This window comes from Scardinius erythrophthalmus (assembly GCF_964197995.2).
Source record: "Scardinius erythrophthalmus genome assembly, chromosome: 18".
NCBI lineage: Eukaryota > Metazoa > Chordata > Actinopteri > Cypriniformes > Leuciscidae > Scardinius > Scardinius erythrophthalmus.
This window is the reverse complement of record NC_138238.1, coordinates 18,180,014-18,197,182: the sequence shown is the minus strand read 5'-3', so window position 1 is coordinate 18,197,182 and position 17,169 is coordinate 18,180,014. Positions and strand designations below refer to the sequence as shown.

At 37.3% G+C, this 17,169-nt stretch overlaps 1 protein-coding gene across 1 annotated transcript; it reads right to left on the bottom strand.

Annotated features, from left to right (window-relative positions):
• Positions 1-153: 153 nt before the first annotated feature.
• On the bottom strand, positions 154-17,048 carry mgrn1a (mahogunin, ring finger 1a). The gene is made up of 17 exons (XM_081392617.1): positions 16,959-17,048; positions 16,031-16,147; positions 15,620-15,738; positions 15,443-15,531; positions 15,182-15,328; positions 14,259-14,376; positions 14,025-14,091; positions 13,889-13,932; positions 12,359-12,406; positions 10,841-10,909; positions 10,535-10,694; positions 8,477-8,589; positions 7,455-7,666; positions 7,253-7,367; positions 6,617-6,662; positions 6,300-6,416; positions 154-976 (listed from the first exon to the last, which is right to left on the bottom strand). Exons 1-17 carry the CDS (start codon positions 17,014-17,016, stop codon positions 864-866), a joined length of 1,752 nt encoding a protein of 583 aa, XP_081248743.1. The 5' UTR covers positions 17,017-17,048; the 3' UTR covers positions 154-863.
• Positions 17,049-17,169: the final 121 nt, after the last annotated feature.

The following is a 17,169-nucleotide window of genomic DNA, read 5'->3' as shown; positions in this document are numbered from 1 at the left end:
ATCTGGATAAACATGGTCTCTACAATACAATGAGCTTAGCTATTCATCCATCTATATCCATCCATCTATCTGCCTAATTAGTCAAAATATCAATAAAATCAATAAAAATATATACATAATTTATACCTTAAAAAAACCACAGTGACTCATATTAATGCACAACACTTTATGATAAAACGATTTGACTACATACAAATATACATAACTTTTAAAGGTGCCTGACATAGATAAGCAGCAGTGAATTCACTAAAAAGCATCAGATATGTCACTGTAAATGATGGCAGATCCCTCTATAAACTACTCATTAAAGCTTCAAAAAGTGCTACAGCTTCCCACTTTGTATGTTTCAACGGGAGGACGAAGGGACAGCCAACACAGTACTGTAAGGCACAAAACAAATATATAAGATACAGACATAGATGATTACTTCAACTGGGTAACTGATTATACTATGCGTCCAGTATCAGACTGCAATCTGATGCACTTAGTGTTCACTTGCTGATTACAGAAAACAATAAAAACGTGTCAAGTACACAGTCATAAAACACCATGAAGCTGCATACTTCAAGAAAGCTGGGTATCCATTAAAGGAAACTGAACCATTCAAAAGTTTTGTACTCTCACAGCATAAGCTATGACGGCCCTATAAACGTCTTTTCTTTATAAAGTTTTCTAGAAGCTAGTGCGTTAAACTCCTGTGTAATGTTTCTACTTCACAGAGAAATGTCTTGGACTCTTCAACATAAGACTTTGATAGTGATAAGAAGTAATCGTCTGAATTGGTGTGTTGGATTGGGAAGAGATTGAATAGCGTAGAGGAGATAGAGACAGCGGGTTGATGAAACTGGCACAGCAGGGGGCGTTTATGAAGCGAGACGCTCATCTTCCATGCGGAGGGTGCTGGGGATGCAGAGCAGAGGCTGACTGGAGCTGCTGGTGCTCTGACTCTTCAGGCTTTCTATGGACTCTGATGACCCTGAGGAACGGTGAAGACAGGAGGCGTGAGAATGAGCAGAGAATCTTTTGGAAACACTTGATTACATTTATTTATCTCATGAAAACCTTTTGATTTTAAAAGTGCTTATGGTTGAAATTAGTTTTATCAGTACAAATGAGTTCTTTACAACTGATTTAAAAGGGATGAGTTGGGCCAGATCGTGTAAAAGTGTGTTTAATAGATGGACACTTAAGGCCCGTTCACACCAAGCACGCTAACTAAAGATAACGATAAAGATAACTATATATATGCGTCCACACCAACGACCGATAACGGTCTTTTTATTCTAAGCACGCGCGCGCCCGGATGATCCAGATCCATTTTAAATGCGCGAGACCTTTAAATTAGAATGGATTCTGATTGGCTGTCAGTGTTTTATTTCGTTCGAAAGCTGGAAAAAAATCGTTCTGAAAGTGATCCCAACGATATCGTTCCTCATATCTTTATCGTTATAGTTGTGGTGTGAACTCTGTTATTCTTTAATATGGAGAACGATTTTTAGAATTATATCTTTATCGTTATCTTTATAGTTATCGTCCTTGGTGTGAACGGGCCTTTAGGGTGTGTTCACACTTGTAGTTCGGTTTTCTTGATCCGGAACAAAAAAGAAACCTAACCGAACCTTAAGATACAAAACAAATAAACAAACAAAAATAAAATGGCTTTTATGATGTATATTTTGCGACAGAACTTAACGTACATCCAAGATAATGCTGTGTTCTGGGCTAAATGTGTTAATGAATGTGCGTACATATGATGGTATTTTTACCAGCTGAGGACTCACAAAGAGCTTAGAAAACATAAAGAGGTCAAACCAGCGGTAGGATTTCCTGCAAGAAGATCTGGAGCGAGGAGACGCGATTCTGATGCCTGTACTGAACTGTGATGGGCAACTATGTGACTATGATGAGAAAAATCAGGTGTGCTCGAGCATTCTGTCTTTTTTAGGGTTGCATCTTGTGACACCACATCCTGTCTTTGGTCCGTGTTCTGTTCATATTTCAGTCGAACCGCTCGAGTTTGTTTGAAACTGGACTGAGACCCATCTTTTCAGGGATCAAATGAACCGCACTAAGAGAACAATTGCGGCAAGTGTAAACACACCCTTACAAAACCATGTCTACATAGATCCATGTGCTATTTCATGGTTTTATTGAGTCTACTATTAATTCTAAAATGTGTAAAAGTAAAGTATGAAAGGTGTTCAAACTTTTCTAAATGTGACTTATGAATAAATTATGAACTGACTCTTACAAAGTGACTGGCAGAAAAAAAAAAAAGGAAAACAACAGTGAATTATTCATTGATGACCTACCAGAGTCAACATTCCTCTACCGCAGTGGACCATGACTCAGACGCTATGTGTGTTAAGAGCAAAGCCAAGTTAGAGTAAGAAAGAGAGAGAGTTAAGAGACAGCACAGCATTAGACATGCAGACACACAGTATAAGTACGGAAGCCCGTTTATGCCACATAAAGGGGTAAAGAAATCATGCTTTGGTAAATCATAATTATGACATGAAAAGTCAAAATTATGAGATACTAAGTAATTGTGAGATTTATGAGATAGAAAGTCTAAATTAATGATATAAGTCAATGTTTTGTCATAATTGACTGTCAATTTACCTTTCAACTTCAGTAATAATTTCCATTATTTAAAAACTTAATTTTAACTTCTCATAATGATGACTTAGTATTTCATGATTTAGATATTTTATTTCATAATTATGACTGTTTATGTTATAGTTATGATTTACTAAAGCTGCTTTTTCCTTATGTGGTAAAAATGGACTTCCATAGCACCAGAGATATTCTTCTTCATTACATGTAAAATTACTAGGGGTATCATGAAAAGTGATGCCTTAAAGGGTTAGTTCACCCAAAAATGAAAATGATGCGAGTAATTTCTCACCCTCATGCTGTTCCAACCCTGTAAGACTTTCGTTCATCTTCGCAACACAAATGAAGATATTTTTGATGAAATCTGAGAGCTGGATCACTTCTCCATAGGCTTCTATGTAATTGCATTTTGCCGGCCCAGAAAAGTTAGTAAAGACATTGTTAATATAGTCCAAGTGACTACAGTGGCTCAACCTTAAGTTTATTAAGCGACGAGAATACTTTTTGTGCGCAAAACCCCCCGAAAATAACAACTTTTCAATATCAACACACAGAAGAAAATGAATAGTTGAATTAAGTCATTATTTTGGGGTTTTTTTGCACACAAAAAGTATTCTCATCACTTGATAAACTTAAGGTTGAGCCACTGTAGTCACTTGGACTATTTTAACAATGTCTTCACTAACTTTTCTGGGCCGGCAGAATGGAATTACATAGAAGCCTATGGAGAAGTGATCCAGCTCTCAGATTTAATCAAAAATATCCTAATTTGTGTTCCAAAGATGAACAAAAGTCTTATGAGGTTGGAACAACATGAGGGTGAGTAATTACTGACAGAATTTTTATTTTTGGGTGAACTAACCCTTTAAGAAGAAAATTTCAAAGCATTTATTTAACTTAATGTGGTTTAAATGACTACAATTAAATTCAAATACTAAAATAATAAACAAAAATTATTCATTCTTATTGAAAATGCAAACACTGCGTTCTATGTTTCAAATAATATTCCATTATGTGGTTAATTACCCCTCCAGTTACATTTGTGTATGAAACATATTTTTAAACAATTTATTTTAAATTAAAATGACCTATTAGAACTGATAACATTTCAGATTTCATGATTTTACATCAAGAATCACAAATAGTCAGAGGAAATATTTACAACCCTATTGAGTACATCTTAAAATCCCCCTGTGGCGAAAATCAAGTTTTAATGTTTTTTATACGTCTATGTGGTGTTTTTAATTTGCTTTAACACAAACCATGTGCAAATTCATAAGTCAACAAACACCACTGCAGAGTATTTTCTCTTTAAAACTGCATTGATCTACAGTGGGGGAAATAATTATTTGATCCCCTGCTGATTTTGTAAGTTCGCCCACTTACAAGGAAATGAAGGGTCTATAATTTTTATGGTAGGTTTATTTGAACGGATAGAGACAGAATAATCAACCAAAAAATCCAGAAAAACACATTATATAAAGGTTGTAAATTGATTAGCATTTGATCGAGTGAAATAATGATCCCCAAACAACCAGCAAGAATTCTGCCTCCCACAGATTGTTATGTGCCCATGTGGAACACAAATTAGTCCTGTCACTTTTAGAAAGTACTCCTAATGTTCTAATGTCAGTGGACACCTGTCCACAGAATCTGTATCTTCCATTCCAACCTCTCCACCACCATGTTCAACACCAAAGAGCTGTCAAACATCAGGGACCAGATTGTAGATCTTCACAAGGCTGGAATGAGCTACAAGACCATCAGCAAGAAGCTTGGAGAGGAGACTTGTTGGTGTGATTATTCAGAAATGGAAGAAATACTAAATGAAAAATCAATCGCCCTCGTAGCGTCTGTAGCTCCATGCAAGATCTCACCTCATGAGGTAAGGATGATCATGAGAAAGGTGAGGGATCAGCCCAGAACTACACGGGAGGAGCTTGTTAATGCTGGTCCCCCTGCACATGTACAAGCCCATCTGAAGTTTGCCAATGAACATCTAATGATTCAGAGAAGGCTTGGGAGAAAGTGCTGTGGTCAGATGAGACCAAAATCAAGCTCTTTGGTATCAACTCAACTCGTCATGTTTGGAGGAAGAGAAATGCTGACTATGACCCCAAGAACACCATCCCTACAGTCAAGCACGGAGTTGGAAACATGCTTTTGGGCTGTTTCTCTGCTAAGGGAACAGGACGACTTCACTGTATCGAGGGGCTGATGGACGGGGGCCATGTACCGTAAAATCAAGAAGAAGCACATTGAGTCATGGAGTGGACTAGCCAGTCTCCAGAACTTAATCCTATAGAAAATCTGTGGAGGGAGCCGAAACTTTGAGTTGCCAAGCAACAGCCAAGAAAACTTAAGGATTTAGAGAGTATCTGTAAAGAGGAGTGGTACTCCACAAGAACTAAGGCATGTTTTGCTTGGGGATTAAATACTTATTTTACTCACTGAAATTCAAATCAATTTAGAACCTTTATATAATGTGTTTTTTTTTCTGGATTTTTTGGTTGATATTCTGTCTCTATCCATTAAAATAAACCTACCATAAAAATTATAGACCCTTCATTTCTTCAAAAGTGGGCGAACTTACAAAATCAACAGGGGATCAAATAATTATTTCCCCCACTGTAAAAACACGGTTTGAAATCGCTGGTGTTTATGACGTCACAATCTACCTTGTACCCAATCACGTCAATGTGTGGAAAGGCTTTAGCATATCATTAGCTATGACCGCTCTGAAGCAGGGGAGTCTTAAGAGAAGTCAGGTTATCCCGGTATATTTTTCTGTTAATATGACAAAATCGGGTAGATTAAGCAATATAGCAGGTGAATTATGTACATGATGTTTATTATGATAATATGATGAAATATATGCCTTTCTCTACTGACGTTCTATGATGTTCAAAGCTTTTCTACGATGCTGATGGTTAGAAGGCAGCTGTCTGACTCTGAGGTGCGAACGGGAACATGGTTTGTGTAACATTAGCAACACATTATTAGCCGTTTGATAACATAGTCAAGCAAAAGGCTAAATCACATTAATTACCGTTATGTGTCCGATGTTGTAAAAAGAGCGATACCATTGTGCAGCGTTTACCTCAGTAAGTTGAGCAAGTGAATCTCTGAGCTGCAGTGAGTGAGTGGAGGCGGGGCTAATTAGCATATTAATGGTTCCGTGTATATTAAATGAAGAAGGGATGTAGAGTTACATTTAAGCTATCTTAACAAGGCATGAAGAATTTTTTTTTTTTTACAGGAAAAAAACTTTTAAATATGTCCTTTTGGTGATTATAGATGAGTTTTAAGGCATAAAGTTATTGACTACAGGGGAACTTTAAGTAATTCACTTGAGAAATTGCTAGTGTTAGAAGGCAAGTAGATACTGTAAGAGAAAAGTAAAAATGCATTTCAAGAGATGCTTTACTGGGTAAAAATTGCTGGGCAAAGCAGCAGCAATAATAGAGAAGGTTCACACAGCACAGCATTAGTTCTGCCAAACATGCTAAAAAAACCTGCTTCTCCAACTTTGCTCTTTTGCATTTTCTCAAAGTCAACACTACAAGGGTTTATCAGAGCATGCAAGTGGACTTAGGGAACAATTCCTATAATATGAGTTTTGGCAGATTAACTCAGAGTGTCAGTGAGGATTGAGGAGTAGTGAGTGTGTGTTAGTGGCTCACCAGGCAGGGCCAGATCTGCTGAGGGGTCACTTTCTGTCCGGCTCAGGCTGCTGCGCTCACTGTGGCAGTCCTGTAGAATTTCACTCACAGACACCCCCAGTGATCTGCTGTCTGAACCTGCCAACATGACATGATTAACATGGTTTCTTCTCCAACACCAAAGCCCGACAAGCCTCAGTCAGAATGTTCATATTATATATTTTATATCATACAGTATATATTATATAATACATTTTTTTGCATTGCCGCATTACCGTTGCCCATGTTATTTTGAAATGCTTCATTTTAATACAGATTTGCACATCGAGTTTGCTTACCTGAATTTGGGAAACCAGGATTGGTGGACACACCTTCTGCTGTGGCCTTTTAGGAAATAAAATAAATGAGCAGTTTGTATAGGTTATGGGAAATGATATACTAACACAACACTAGTTTGCATTTCTTTATCAGTCAGATGCCACCAGTTAAATAAAACCAACAGATCTATGCAAAACTAATCCATGATCAGCATTCCATGATCAGCTCATTGAAGTCACACACATACGCAACAAACGTTTGCAGGAAATAAAATTTTAAAGAAACCATTGTACAGTGTTTATGTCACAGACCCTCAGATAGGTCATTTTAATACCAAGACTATGTTCGTAAAATATAGTAGTTCCTCTTTGCCATTCCTATTGAATAAAAGCCATTAGCTCAATGGCTTACACTTTATTTTAAGGTGACGTTGTTATGGTGTAATTACAAAGCACTGAGTAATATTAATTAGCTACATGTACTTACTGTAGGGTTACTATAGGGTTAGGGCTTGGTTTAGGGTTAGTTGCTTACTATACGTTAGTTCATGTAACGTGTAACTACTGTACGTCACCTTAAAATAAGGTGTTACCATTTACTGGCTTGTCAGAGGGCATCATTTAACAAATGCAGGTAAGGAAGTGATAGTGTCTGACCTCAGTGGGACTGAGACTGCAAGGCAGAACAGACTGAGGCTGGGTATCAGAGAGTTCTGACATTCTCTCCTCATCTTCCTCCTCCTGTATGGGGGACGAGGGAGAACGTGTAGACCTGGAAACATCACACATACAGTATCACTAGAAAAAAAAAAACATTACTTGAGCATTTTCAGAGACTATTTTCACAATAGCGACTTACCCGTCTGGTGACTTGCTACCTTTGCCCTTCATTGATGCGGGATCTGCGTTTTGCTGCCGCCCAGTCAGGTTGAGGGGATCTCCCATCTCCCCCGAAAATTGGATCTCCTCATAGAGAGGTGCTGATGGGATTGAAGGGGACATGGGTTGCACCCCATTCAGGGCTTCAAGCAGGGAGATGGGCTCATAGCCGGGAGGGATGTTGTCGGCATTCTGAGATTCAATAAGAAAGTAAACTTCAAACTTATTTCCATACATAATTAAAATGATTTAGTGCTTTTATTTTTTTAAGAGTGAAGTTTGTCTGGCAACATACACCTCACCTACCGGCTTGGGGTCAGTAAGTTTTTATTTTATTTAAGAAATTAATACTTCTTTTATTATATAAATTGTACATTAAATAAGTTGATCAATAGTGACAGTAAAGACAGACAATTTTATTTTTATTTCAAATTAATGCTGTTGTACTTTCTATTAATCAAAGAATGCTGAAAAAGCACAAAAATATTAAGCAGCACAAATGTTTCCAACACTGATAAGTGTTTTTGAGCAGCTAATCAGCATATTAGAATGATTTCTGAAGGATCATGTGACTGAAGACTGGAGTGATTATGCTGAAAATTCAGCGTTGCCATCAGTAATAAATTACATTTTAAAAATATATTAAAACAGTAAACAGTTATTTTAAATTATAATAACATTTCACAATATAACTGTTTTTCCTGTATTTTTGATCAAATTAATGCAGATCTGGTGAGCATAAGAGACTTCTTTTAAAAAATCTTACCAACCCCAAACAATTAAACAGTGGTTTAAGTGTCGCCATATGCCAAGAAAAGGGAAACCAAATTTGTCCAATATACTGGTTTATGTGCCACTGAAACCTAAAACACCTGTACTGGAGTCAAATGCGAAGCAAAATTCCACTGGACAAAATCAATACTTCTGTAGCAACACAGTTAAAATGGATCCATCAAGTATTAATAATTTGAGTACAGAATGAAATATGATTGTGAATTTTACCGAATGCTCAGTATGGTCAGAGCTTTGGGACAGAACTGGGCTAAAGGAAACCGGGGAAAGAGCGGCGGCTGTTTTCTTCCTCACGGCTCGGATCTGGAGCAGGGCTCTGAATGCTGGGGCAGTGACAGCAGAAAGGAAGGTCATGTGGGGGGAAAAAGGACACAAATGCAGTGTGCATAAACAAACACAGGTGCTGCATCTTCACATAGACATGCTTAAGTGTTACCAGATTCATTTGGCTACAAAAAGGGGGTAAATATTTGCACAGCTGGTCTAACTGTTAAAGCAAAATCAGTGCACATTCTCTCAGTGCAGAAGTTCTATAGAGCAGCAACATTCTTTACACAAGTACACAGAAGCTTGACCAAGTCACAGCAGTCCTGTTATATATGGTTTCGTATTAGCATGTTTCTGCTTAAATTATATAGCAAGGATGTGTGTTATTTTTAACTTTTCCTCACTCTATAACTTCACATAAGAAAAGCCCCATAATACTAAACCTAATAATCATTATTACATGACAACCCCAGCAGATGGCACTGTTCTTCAACAGTCACATGATCTGCACTGCATGCGAGATCAATGATGCACTAGGGCAGGGGTCGGCAAGTAACTTTGGCCGAGGGCCAATATTTTTTTTTGCCAGTAGGTGGCGGGCCAGCTACACAGAGTAGGCCTATGGATACAAATTAAATACTCTTATATAGGCCTATAATCGCAGAATATGATGGGTCCGTCACTGTCCGTGGATCATTCGTTCAATCGTTTTTTCAAATTAAAACCAAAAATAAAAAGATGAAAAACTACTTGTTTTTCCATTATTTATTTCCTGAACTAAAATGAAAAAACAAATAACGACGGGTTTTCTGATTGTACTCAGATCAAAAATAGAAAAAAATTATTACTGGATTAGACTAATTTTAATTTTGATTTTTTATTTTGAATTTAACACCTTAAGCATATATCAAGGAAATAATTTAAAACAGATCAAGTACTATTGTGGTAACAGATTACAGCCATTTTAATAAAGGTGTGAATCATGCCTCATTCGCTTACAGTCCGACTTTGGAACTTTATTCCTTTTTTATTATTATTATTTATTCGGGACACACACATACACACCTAAGGTTTAAGGAGGTCTGTCAATATAAATATTACGCTATTTTAACATTGTAGGCCTACTGTCAGCAGAGAAAAAAATGCCAAAGAAAAAAATTATGAAATATAAATAACATAAATTAAATAGGACAAAAGCAGCCTATCACTCAAATTTCTAAGCAACCTAAACGAAAATCATATTGCCCTACTGACAAATGAAGTAGGCTATTTTCTGCCGAACTATTTCAAACATCCTTGCAAAAAAAGAATGTTGTTGGCTGACAATGGTTTCAGTACCAAACAGCTCCTCAGAGCTAGGTGTAGCCTACAGGTGGTCAGAATTAAGTGCGGATACGCTGTCAAAAGGTGTTGGAATGGGCTATTGTCAGTCAGACCGCCCGCTCCGTCCAAAGTACACCAGAGTTCTGACCGCTACAGTCTTTTGACGCGCGAATGGACACAAAGTGGTCAAGCGTAACTAGACGTGGCAGGCGCGAATTTGACGCGCTATTCGCGTCCGGTTTGAACGTACAGTTATACTTTAAAATGTAATCCCGCGCCGCATGATTCCCTATGTGTGTTTCACACAGTATGCGGCGGATAAATCGCCGCGCGACTACGGCTTTTCTCAAGTATTGGAAGAGTTTTGTGCAGCATTTAGGACTTCCATAATAATCCGGCGGGCCAGAAAATATTGCTGGCGGGCCAGTTTTGGCCCGCGGGCCGCCAGTTGCCGTTCCCTGCACTAGGGACTGACTATTCATCTCTAAAAAAAACAATAAAAAGGGGAATAAAGGCACAATGGTAAATCAGTCCATATCAGATTAAAAAAATAATCACTCAGCCTTTTATCTTTATGGCCATACCCACTTTAAAGGTTCGACTCATTTAGTGGAACAAATCTGAATAATAATGGGGGAACAATAAAGGAAGCTCAGGCATTGATTAATGAGCACTTACGCAGTCTGCAGATAGGGCAGTTGTTGGCCTGGTAACGCAGTGTGTCAGCACAGGCATTGCACAGACACAGGTGCCTGCAAGGGAGAATCAGTGTGTCACGCAGGTCTGATAAACAAACCACACACTCGCTGCTGTTGTCACTGTTCTCATCCTCTGTGGACTGAAGAGAGGAGACAAAGAAAACATAGTAAAATAGTACATGAAATCAGACACAGGAAATGGCAGGATGGATATTGTATTACCAGGAACCAGTCAGGCACATAATCTCATTTGCCCTAAATTCTCTGGCGTAGTGACATGATTTACCTTTGTCTCCAGATTGTTCCGGTTTTCAATGCCGTAAATCTCCTGCAGCAGATAGCTCACACGGTCCACCTAAAAGATGAGCATGCGATACGCAAGTGAAATGCAGATTACTGGCTGGGGAAACACCACATCACCGATCAAAATGATCATTATCTTTTTCATGAAGTGACATGGCCTGGGGTCTCATTTATAAAACTGTGCGTAGGAACCTTACTAAAAGTGTACGTGCGCCCGAAAGCCAAAAATGGCGTACGCAAAAAAATATTCAGATTTATAAAACCGTTCGTACGCCAGAACCTACGCAGAATTCACTTTATAAATCCCAGTCAGCGGAAGATTGTGCGCACATGCGTCTCCTCCCCGAAATAACCATATATGGAGCTTACAACGCCTAGTTTTACTATGCAGATCCCCATCTGCATATCATTTGCATATGATTATTCATCCACGTGATAACGTTTAACGGTACAAGACACATTACATTAATAAAAATCAAGTAGTTGCCTATCCTTGCCTTGTTTTTGAATACATAAATCAAATAGTGTAAAATACATTTCAGAGAAAGTTTTTCTCAATCTTTTCCACTGGCCGAATTGTATTTTTAATTGATTTATATTTTTAATTGAAGCAGATAGGCCTTGGGCATTATTTGCACGAAACTATTATCTCAGACAATCTGGTATTATCATGATAAGCAATTATCTCTGTGGTTAAAACATTAAAACACAGCATGCCAGAGGAAAAGTGTTCAAAAACACCGCATCCACAACAAATATTTCTATTGACTGAATTTGAATATAAAAATGTTGTAACTTCTCAGTAATGATTTCATGTTTAAGTGCTTAAATCCATTAATTTGAATGGCATATTTAATCTAAATGTTTATATCAGAAGTAAAACATAGTTTAAATCATTATTTTATTTATTTAAACTGTTATTTGCGTCAGTTTCACTAAACGGCCCAACGCGCTCGCTGGTGCGGACATTTAAGAAGGGATGGATATTTGCTTCAGTGACAGGCTTGGTGAGTGAAATTATATTTGTATTATCTTTCTGTATGTTTAATTTTCTTTAGATTTTCTGTCTAAAAATGACCAAAAAGACACTTAACTCCAGCTCACCATCGGTGTCGCCAATTCCCTTTGTCTCCAGAATGTGCGTACGCACGGCTCAAAGTTTGCTTAAAGGTGCGCACATTCTCCCGTCAAGTTTGTTTTTTATAGATCACAACCTTTGCGTGGGAACTGGCGTACGTACGTTTCCAGCCCCGTTTTGTGCGTACGCACGCTTTATAAATGAGACCCCTGATCACTGCTTCCACATATGTGGCGTGGATAAGAATGAATGAGTAAATGAATTAAAGCTTTCAATCTGTCTGCTTAATGAGGGATCCAATTACGCAATCATACAGCCACAAACACAGACATATTGGAAAGTGAGATTGTTCTGTAGCTACAAGGCACAGATATCACACCCTTACATTTAATAATTAGAAATATGAGCTGCCAAAATACTTACGATTTGCTTCTGTTTCAAAGGCTTCACAGAGAAACTGCCATCAACATGCTGTAAATGAGGGAATACATATAGTATTAATATAATAAAAACAACAGAACAAGCTGGCAAGGAAAAAAAAAAGAAAAAAGAAAAAAAAGAGAGTGAGAGATCAAAATTAATCTTTTATCTTATCTTATTGGGAGATGGCTTATTAAGAAATCTGTGCATATTTCCATTAATAATATTAGTACTGTTCGGAAAAATAATGTTTTTCACCTTAGACAACATTTAACATCATATTTACATCAGAAAAGTGATTAAAAATTAAGCAAAGTTGAATCAAATCTCTTCGAATTAAGTTAATAGTTCTTAAAAGTTTATAGTTCTTAAAGGGTTAGTTCACCCAAAAATGAAAATTCTGTCATAAATGACTCACCCTCATGTCGTTCCAAGCCCGTAAGACCTCCGTTCATCTTCGGAACACAGTTTAAGATATTTTAGATTTAGTCCGAGAGCTTTCTTCCTTCATTGAAAATGTATGTACGGTATACTGTCCATGTCCAGAAAAAGCGACGAGAATACTTTTTGTGCGCAAAAACAAACAAAAATAACGACTTTATTCCACTATTCATTTCCTTCTCTCTGGGCCTCGAGTCTTTTCACGTAGAATAACTGCGTAGCGCATCTGGGTTGTACGTCACATGTAGGCTCACTATTGGCCGACGCTGGTCATGTGTGTGATGCGTGTGATGTACAACCCAGATGCGCTACGCAGTTATTCTACGTGAAAAGACTCGAGGCCCAGAGAGAAGGAAATGAATAGTGGAATAAAGTCGTTATTTTTGTTTGTTTTTGCGCACAAAAAGTATTCTCGTCGCTTTATAAACTTAAGATTGTCTGTATTACCTTTTCTGGACATAAGCAGTATACCGTACATACATTTTCAATGGAGGGACAGAAAGCTCTCGGACTAAATCTAAAATATCTTAAACTGTGTTCCGAACATGAACGAAAGTCTTACGGGCTTGGAACGACATGAGGGTGAGTCATTAATGACATCATTTTAATTTTTGGGTGAACTAACACTTTAAATCTGTGAAGACAGATTAATGCACTACTTTTAAACAGCTCTTCATATTTTAGTCTGACTATGCCGTGTTAATAAAAATGTCTGAAACTTTGTATGATGTACTATGGGAACTTTTGTTCTATGCAATAAATCTAAATAAATGATGTTGATTCAGTCTACTTTTATTTTCTACATTGGCTACAAAGCATTTTCCAGGGTTCCACAACTCCTTTTGATCAATTAACTTTTGACCATGACTTTCAAGATTTTATAAATTTACATGACTTTTTCCAGGCCTAAAGAAGAATCACAATTTTAAAATTCCATGAGTCCAGGGTTGAGATTCATGAATCTCAAACTGACTCCATAAAAGTCTGCCTGGTTAATGACTTACTCAATATTATAAAACATGACCGAATGCTTGCGAGCTTTCAGACCAGCTGACATTCTTGAGCAGAAAACAAATCCCAAGAAATACACACCCTTTCAAAAGCTGCCAAAAGAACATGTGCATGCCCGGTAACATCTGTAACAGAAAATAAAATGAGAGACAACAGTGAGTAATGATATTACATAATTATAACTGATTTTATTTTATGATCAACATTTTTCACCAACCATCTCCATCATCCACTATTGCTTGGATCACCAAAGGGAAAACGCCTTTGTCCAGATCAAAGTTCAGCTACAGATAAATATGAATGTTTAATTCTAAAAATTCATGACACACCTAACTATTCACAATTGTTTTTTTGTTTTGTTTTTTAAAACATAGTTCTTTTAAAATCAATACAGCAGAAAGGCCTTGATGAGATGGTACTGATGCAAATGAGTCTCTACAAAAACAATCACCTCTTCAGGCTTCCATTTGGTGAAATCAATCTTGAAGGATGGCAGACAAAATTGCTGATTAATCCCTCTCTTATAATGGACCGTCTCAGACACCATTGAAGGGCTTTTGGGGCTGTATCTTTAAAAAGAAAATTGTAGTGATTATCACCAACAAGTCTGAGCATAACTGAGGGTATCAGGTACTAGTAATGTACATTTCAAACATGGTGACCAATGTAAACTAAACTTATGTTGTTTTCAGAGATGAGAGACCCAGAGATGATTTTTTTTTTCCGAGAATGTTAATGTTATCGCATTGGATTAAAATGTACTGACTTCGCTCACACAGGGTATAACTACTTCCCAAAATGTTTGGATAATTTTTGCACACACACACACACACAAACAATTTTGAGTGTTACAGGCTTTTTTTCTCAGAGATTAACTTTATCCTCAGATCAATGAAGCCTGCAATCAATCAGTTTAAAAAATAAATACAAAACATGTTCTTACTGAAAGAAAATAAGTTGACAAAACCATTGAATGCAATATTTGGTGATAATATAGCATAATGAATGACTTACAAGCAATTTTTAAAAGGCTGGTCATTTTTGGCCAAAGGTGTTAACAGCGTATGGGTTAATCTTTTGTATTTAGACCAAGGAGAAAAAGTTTGGTCAAATGATTTTGAATTTAGACCAAGTGCCACTGTTTTCAAGAAAGCTGCTGTCTAGATGCCAATGGGTTAGGCAATGTTTCTTTGGGATCAAATGGCTTAAATGGGACTTTAAAGCAACTGAGGCTATCAATCACAAGACACTCAAGTTTCTACATATCATCAAAAAAAATTTTCCTGTAAGAAATTCACTTAGCTACAAAAGTGAGCACAACAGACTCGCTGATTTAGCATCATTCTGCAGAAACTTTACACAATGGAAACTTACATTGCCATCCCATTTGCAAACTCCTCAAAGGCTTGACAGTATAATGTAATAGCCACTCTGGCATCAGTATCAAAGCAGAATTCAACACTGTAAAGGACCTTGGGATCGCCTGTGTCCTCTGGTGTGCTGTCAGAATCATCCTTATACCTGCAAAATTAGAAAAGCAAAAGTTTGTTGGCACGGCTCTCTTATTTTAGTAAATACTCTACATTGTGACGTCACCAACAACCCCTTCAAGCCATGACTATATTCACAATAAACCTGACAAGACGTAAAGAATCCTTCCTGATGTTCACCAAACTCCTCAGCGTCTTGACAGGCTCATGTGGTGCTGGCGTCACATAGGGAAACTGTGGAAAATAGGACAAAAACTAATGTGTGAGGATGACAAAGTGTCAGACTCTTGAAAGGTTTGAGGAGGAGGTTTCATTTGGTCACCTGCACAGGTCTGTTGCCAAGGAAATTCAAATCCATATTTTCCCCAAAAAGATATCCCTCTGGATGGGGTGTGTCAAACTTTTCTCCACCCATGAAAAAATGACTGGTGAAATAATTTCCTGCAATAAAGACATTAAGGAGATTATTATCTAGGATGGATGTGGCCACTAGAAAGAGTTGACATTAAATTAAATTAGTATATTTTCTCTACACAAGTCAAACACTGCCAAAGTAGATTTCAAAAGCAGAAAACATGAGACATACAGAAAATAAATGTAAAAGTACAAAATGTAACAAACATAAAGAATAGGTAACGGTCTATGAGTGACAACAAGAATAGTAAGATACAAACCATATACATTTTGTAATGAAGCTAACGTTTGTTAACATTTTACTTAAGTGACATTTTACCTGATTTTGGGGGATATCTGTACGCTGAGTTGGCTTGAATATCGATGTCTTCAACTCCAGCAATCCTTCGACTCAGTATTGAACCCATGTTTAAGTGTAAATGGCTGTTGAAGACTGCTATATGAAGATAAAATAAGGTTTATTTTGGACAGTTAGCTGGAAACCGTTTGCTCCCTCCGCTATGGAAACATTCCCATCTCTGGCGATAAAAAGAGCTGCGAACAAAAGATATCAACTTCCGTATTACGTTCTAGCTCTTCTGATAAATCAGACTGACTTATGTCAAATCTGTTAACTCGCAAGTAGACGTCAAATTATCGACGTTTCAACGGTGAACAAAATAAAAACAAAAACAAGACTATAGGAAAAAACTGTCTTTTGAAGAACCCATATTCTCGCGAGATGGGATTTTCCCGAGAGCAAAGGATATTGGGATATGTTGTACCTGTCTACCGTCCATCGTAGTCTCAGCCTGGTCTCAGCTCAGATATGCACGCCACAAAAGAAACATTAGTTCGACACTAAATGCCCTTTTAATTTACTGTTAAGTACATACACTGAGTTATGTTTTTGATTCACGTGATAGTTTTTAAATTCAAACGCCAGTGCTGCAAATGGTAATTTCGCCTTTTGTCTAAAATCTTATTTTATAACACCTAAATTTATTTCATGGATGGAGCGAGCACGATTGAATTTGTATATATTTTGTTTATTCAGTATTTGTGTTGAAGATGCGTGTTTTTTGTTTTGTTTTTTTTCTCAGTCATATTGTCAAGCGGTCACGCACTGTTATTAAAAGTAAAAGCAACATCATGTAAAAGTTGACGTCATATGCTTACTATTAACAGTACAGGACTGTGCCCAAGTACATCAGATGGTCTTCTATAAAGATGCAAGTGATTTAATTGGTGTTGGAAGATTTATTTACCATATTTGGGAAAGTAGTGGCATAGCTCGAATGGGAATTGGACGGGAGCGACCGTCATTCATAAATTCTGCCTTCTAGAACTTAACAAACAAAGCGTTGCATGCCGGGATATGGAGTTTTGGTGTTTAAAGAGCAACTTAAACACGCACTATTATCCTGGTCGTGTAGTTCATATATTAATTTTTTCTCTGTTTAACAGTGAATGATTTAA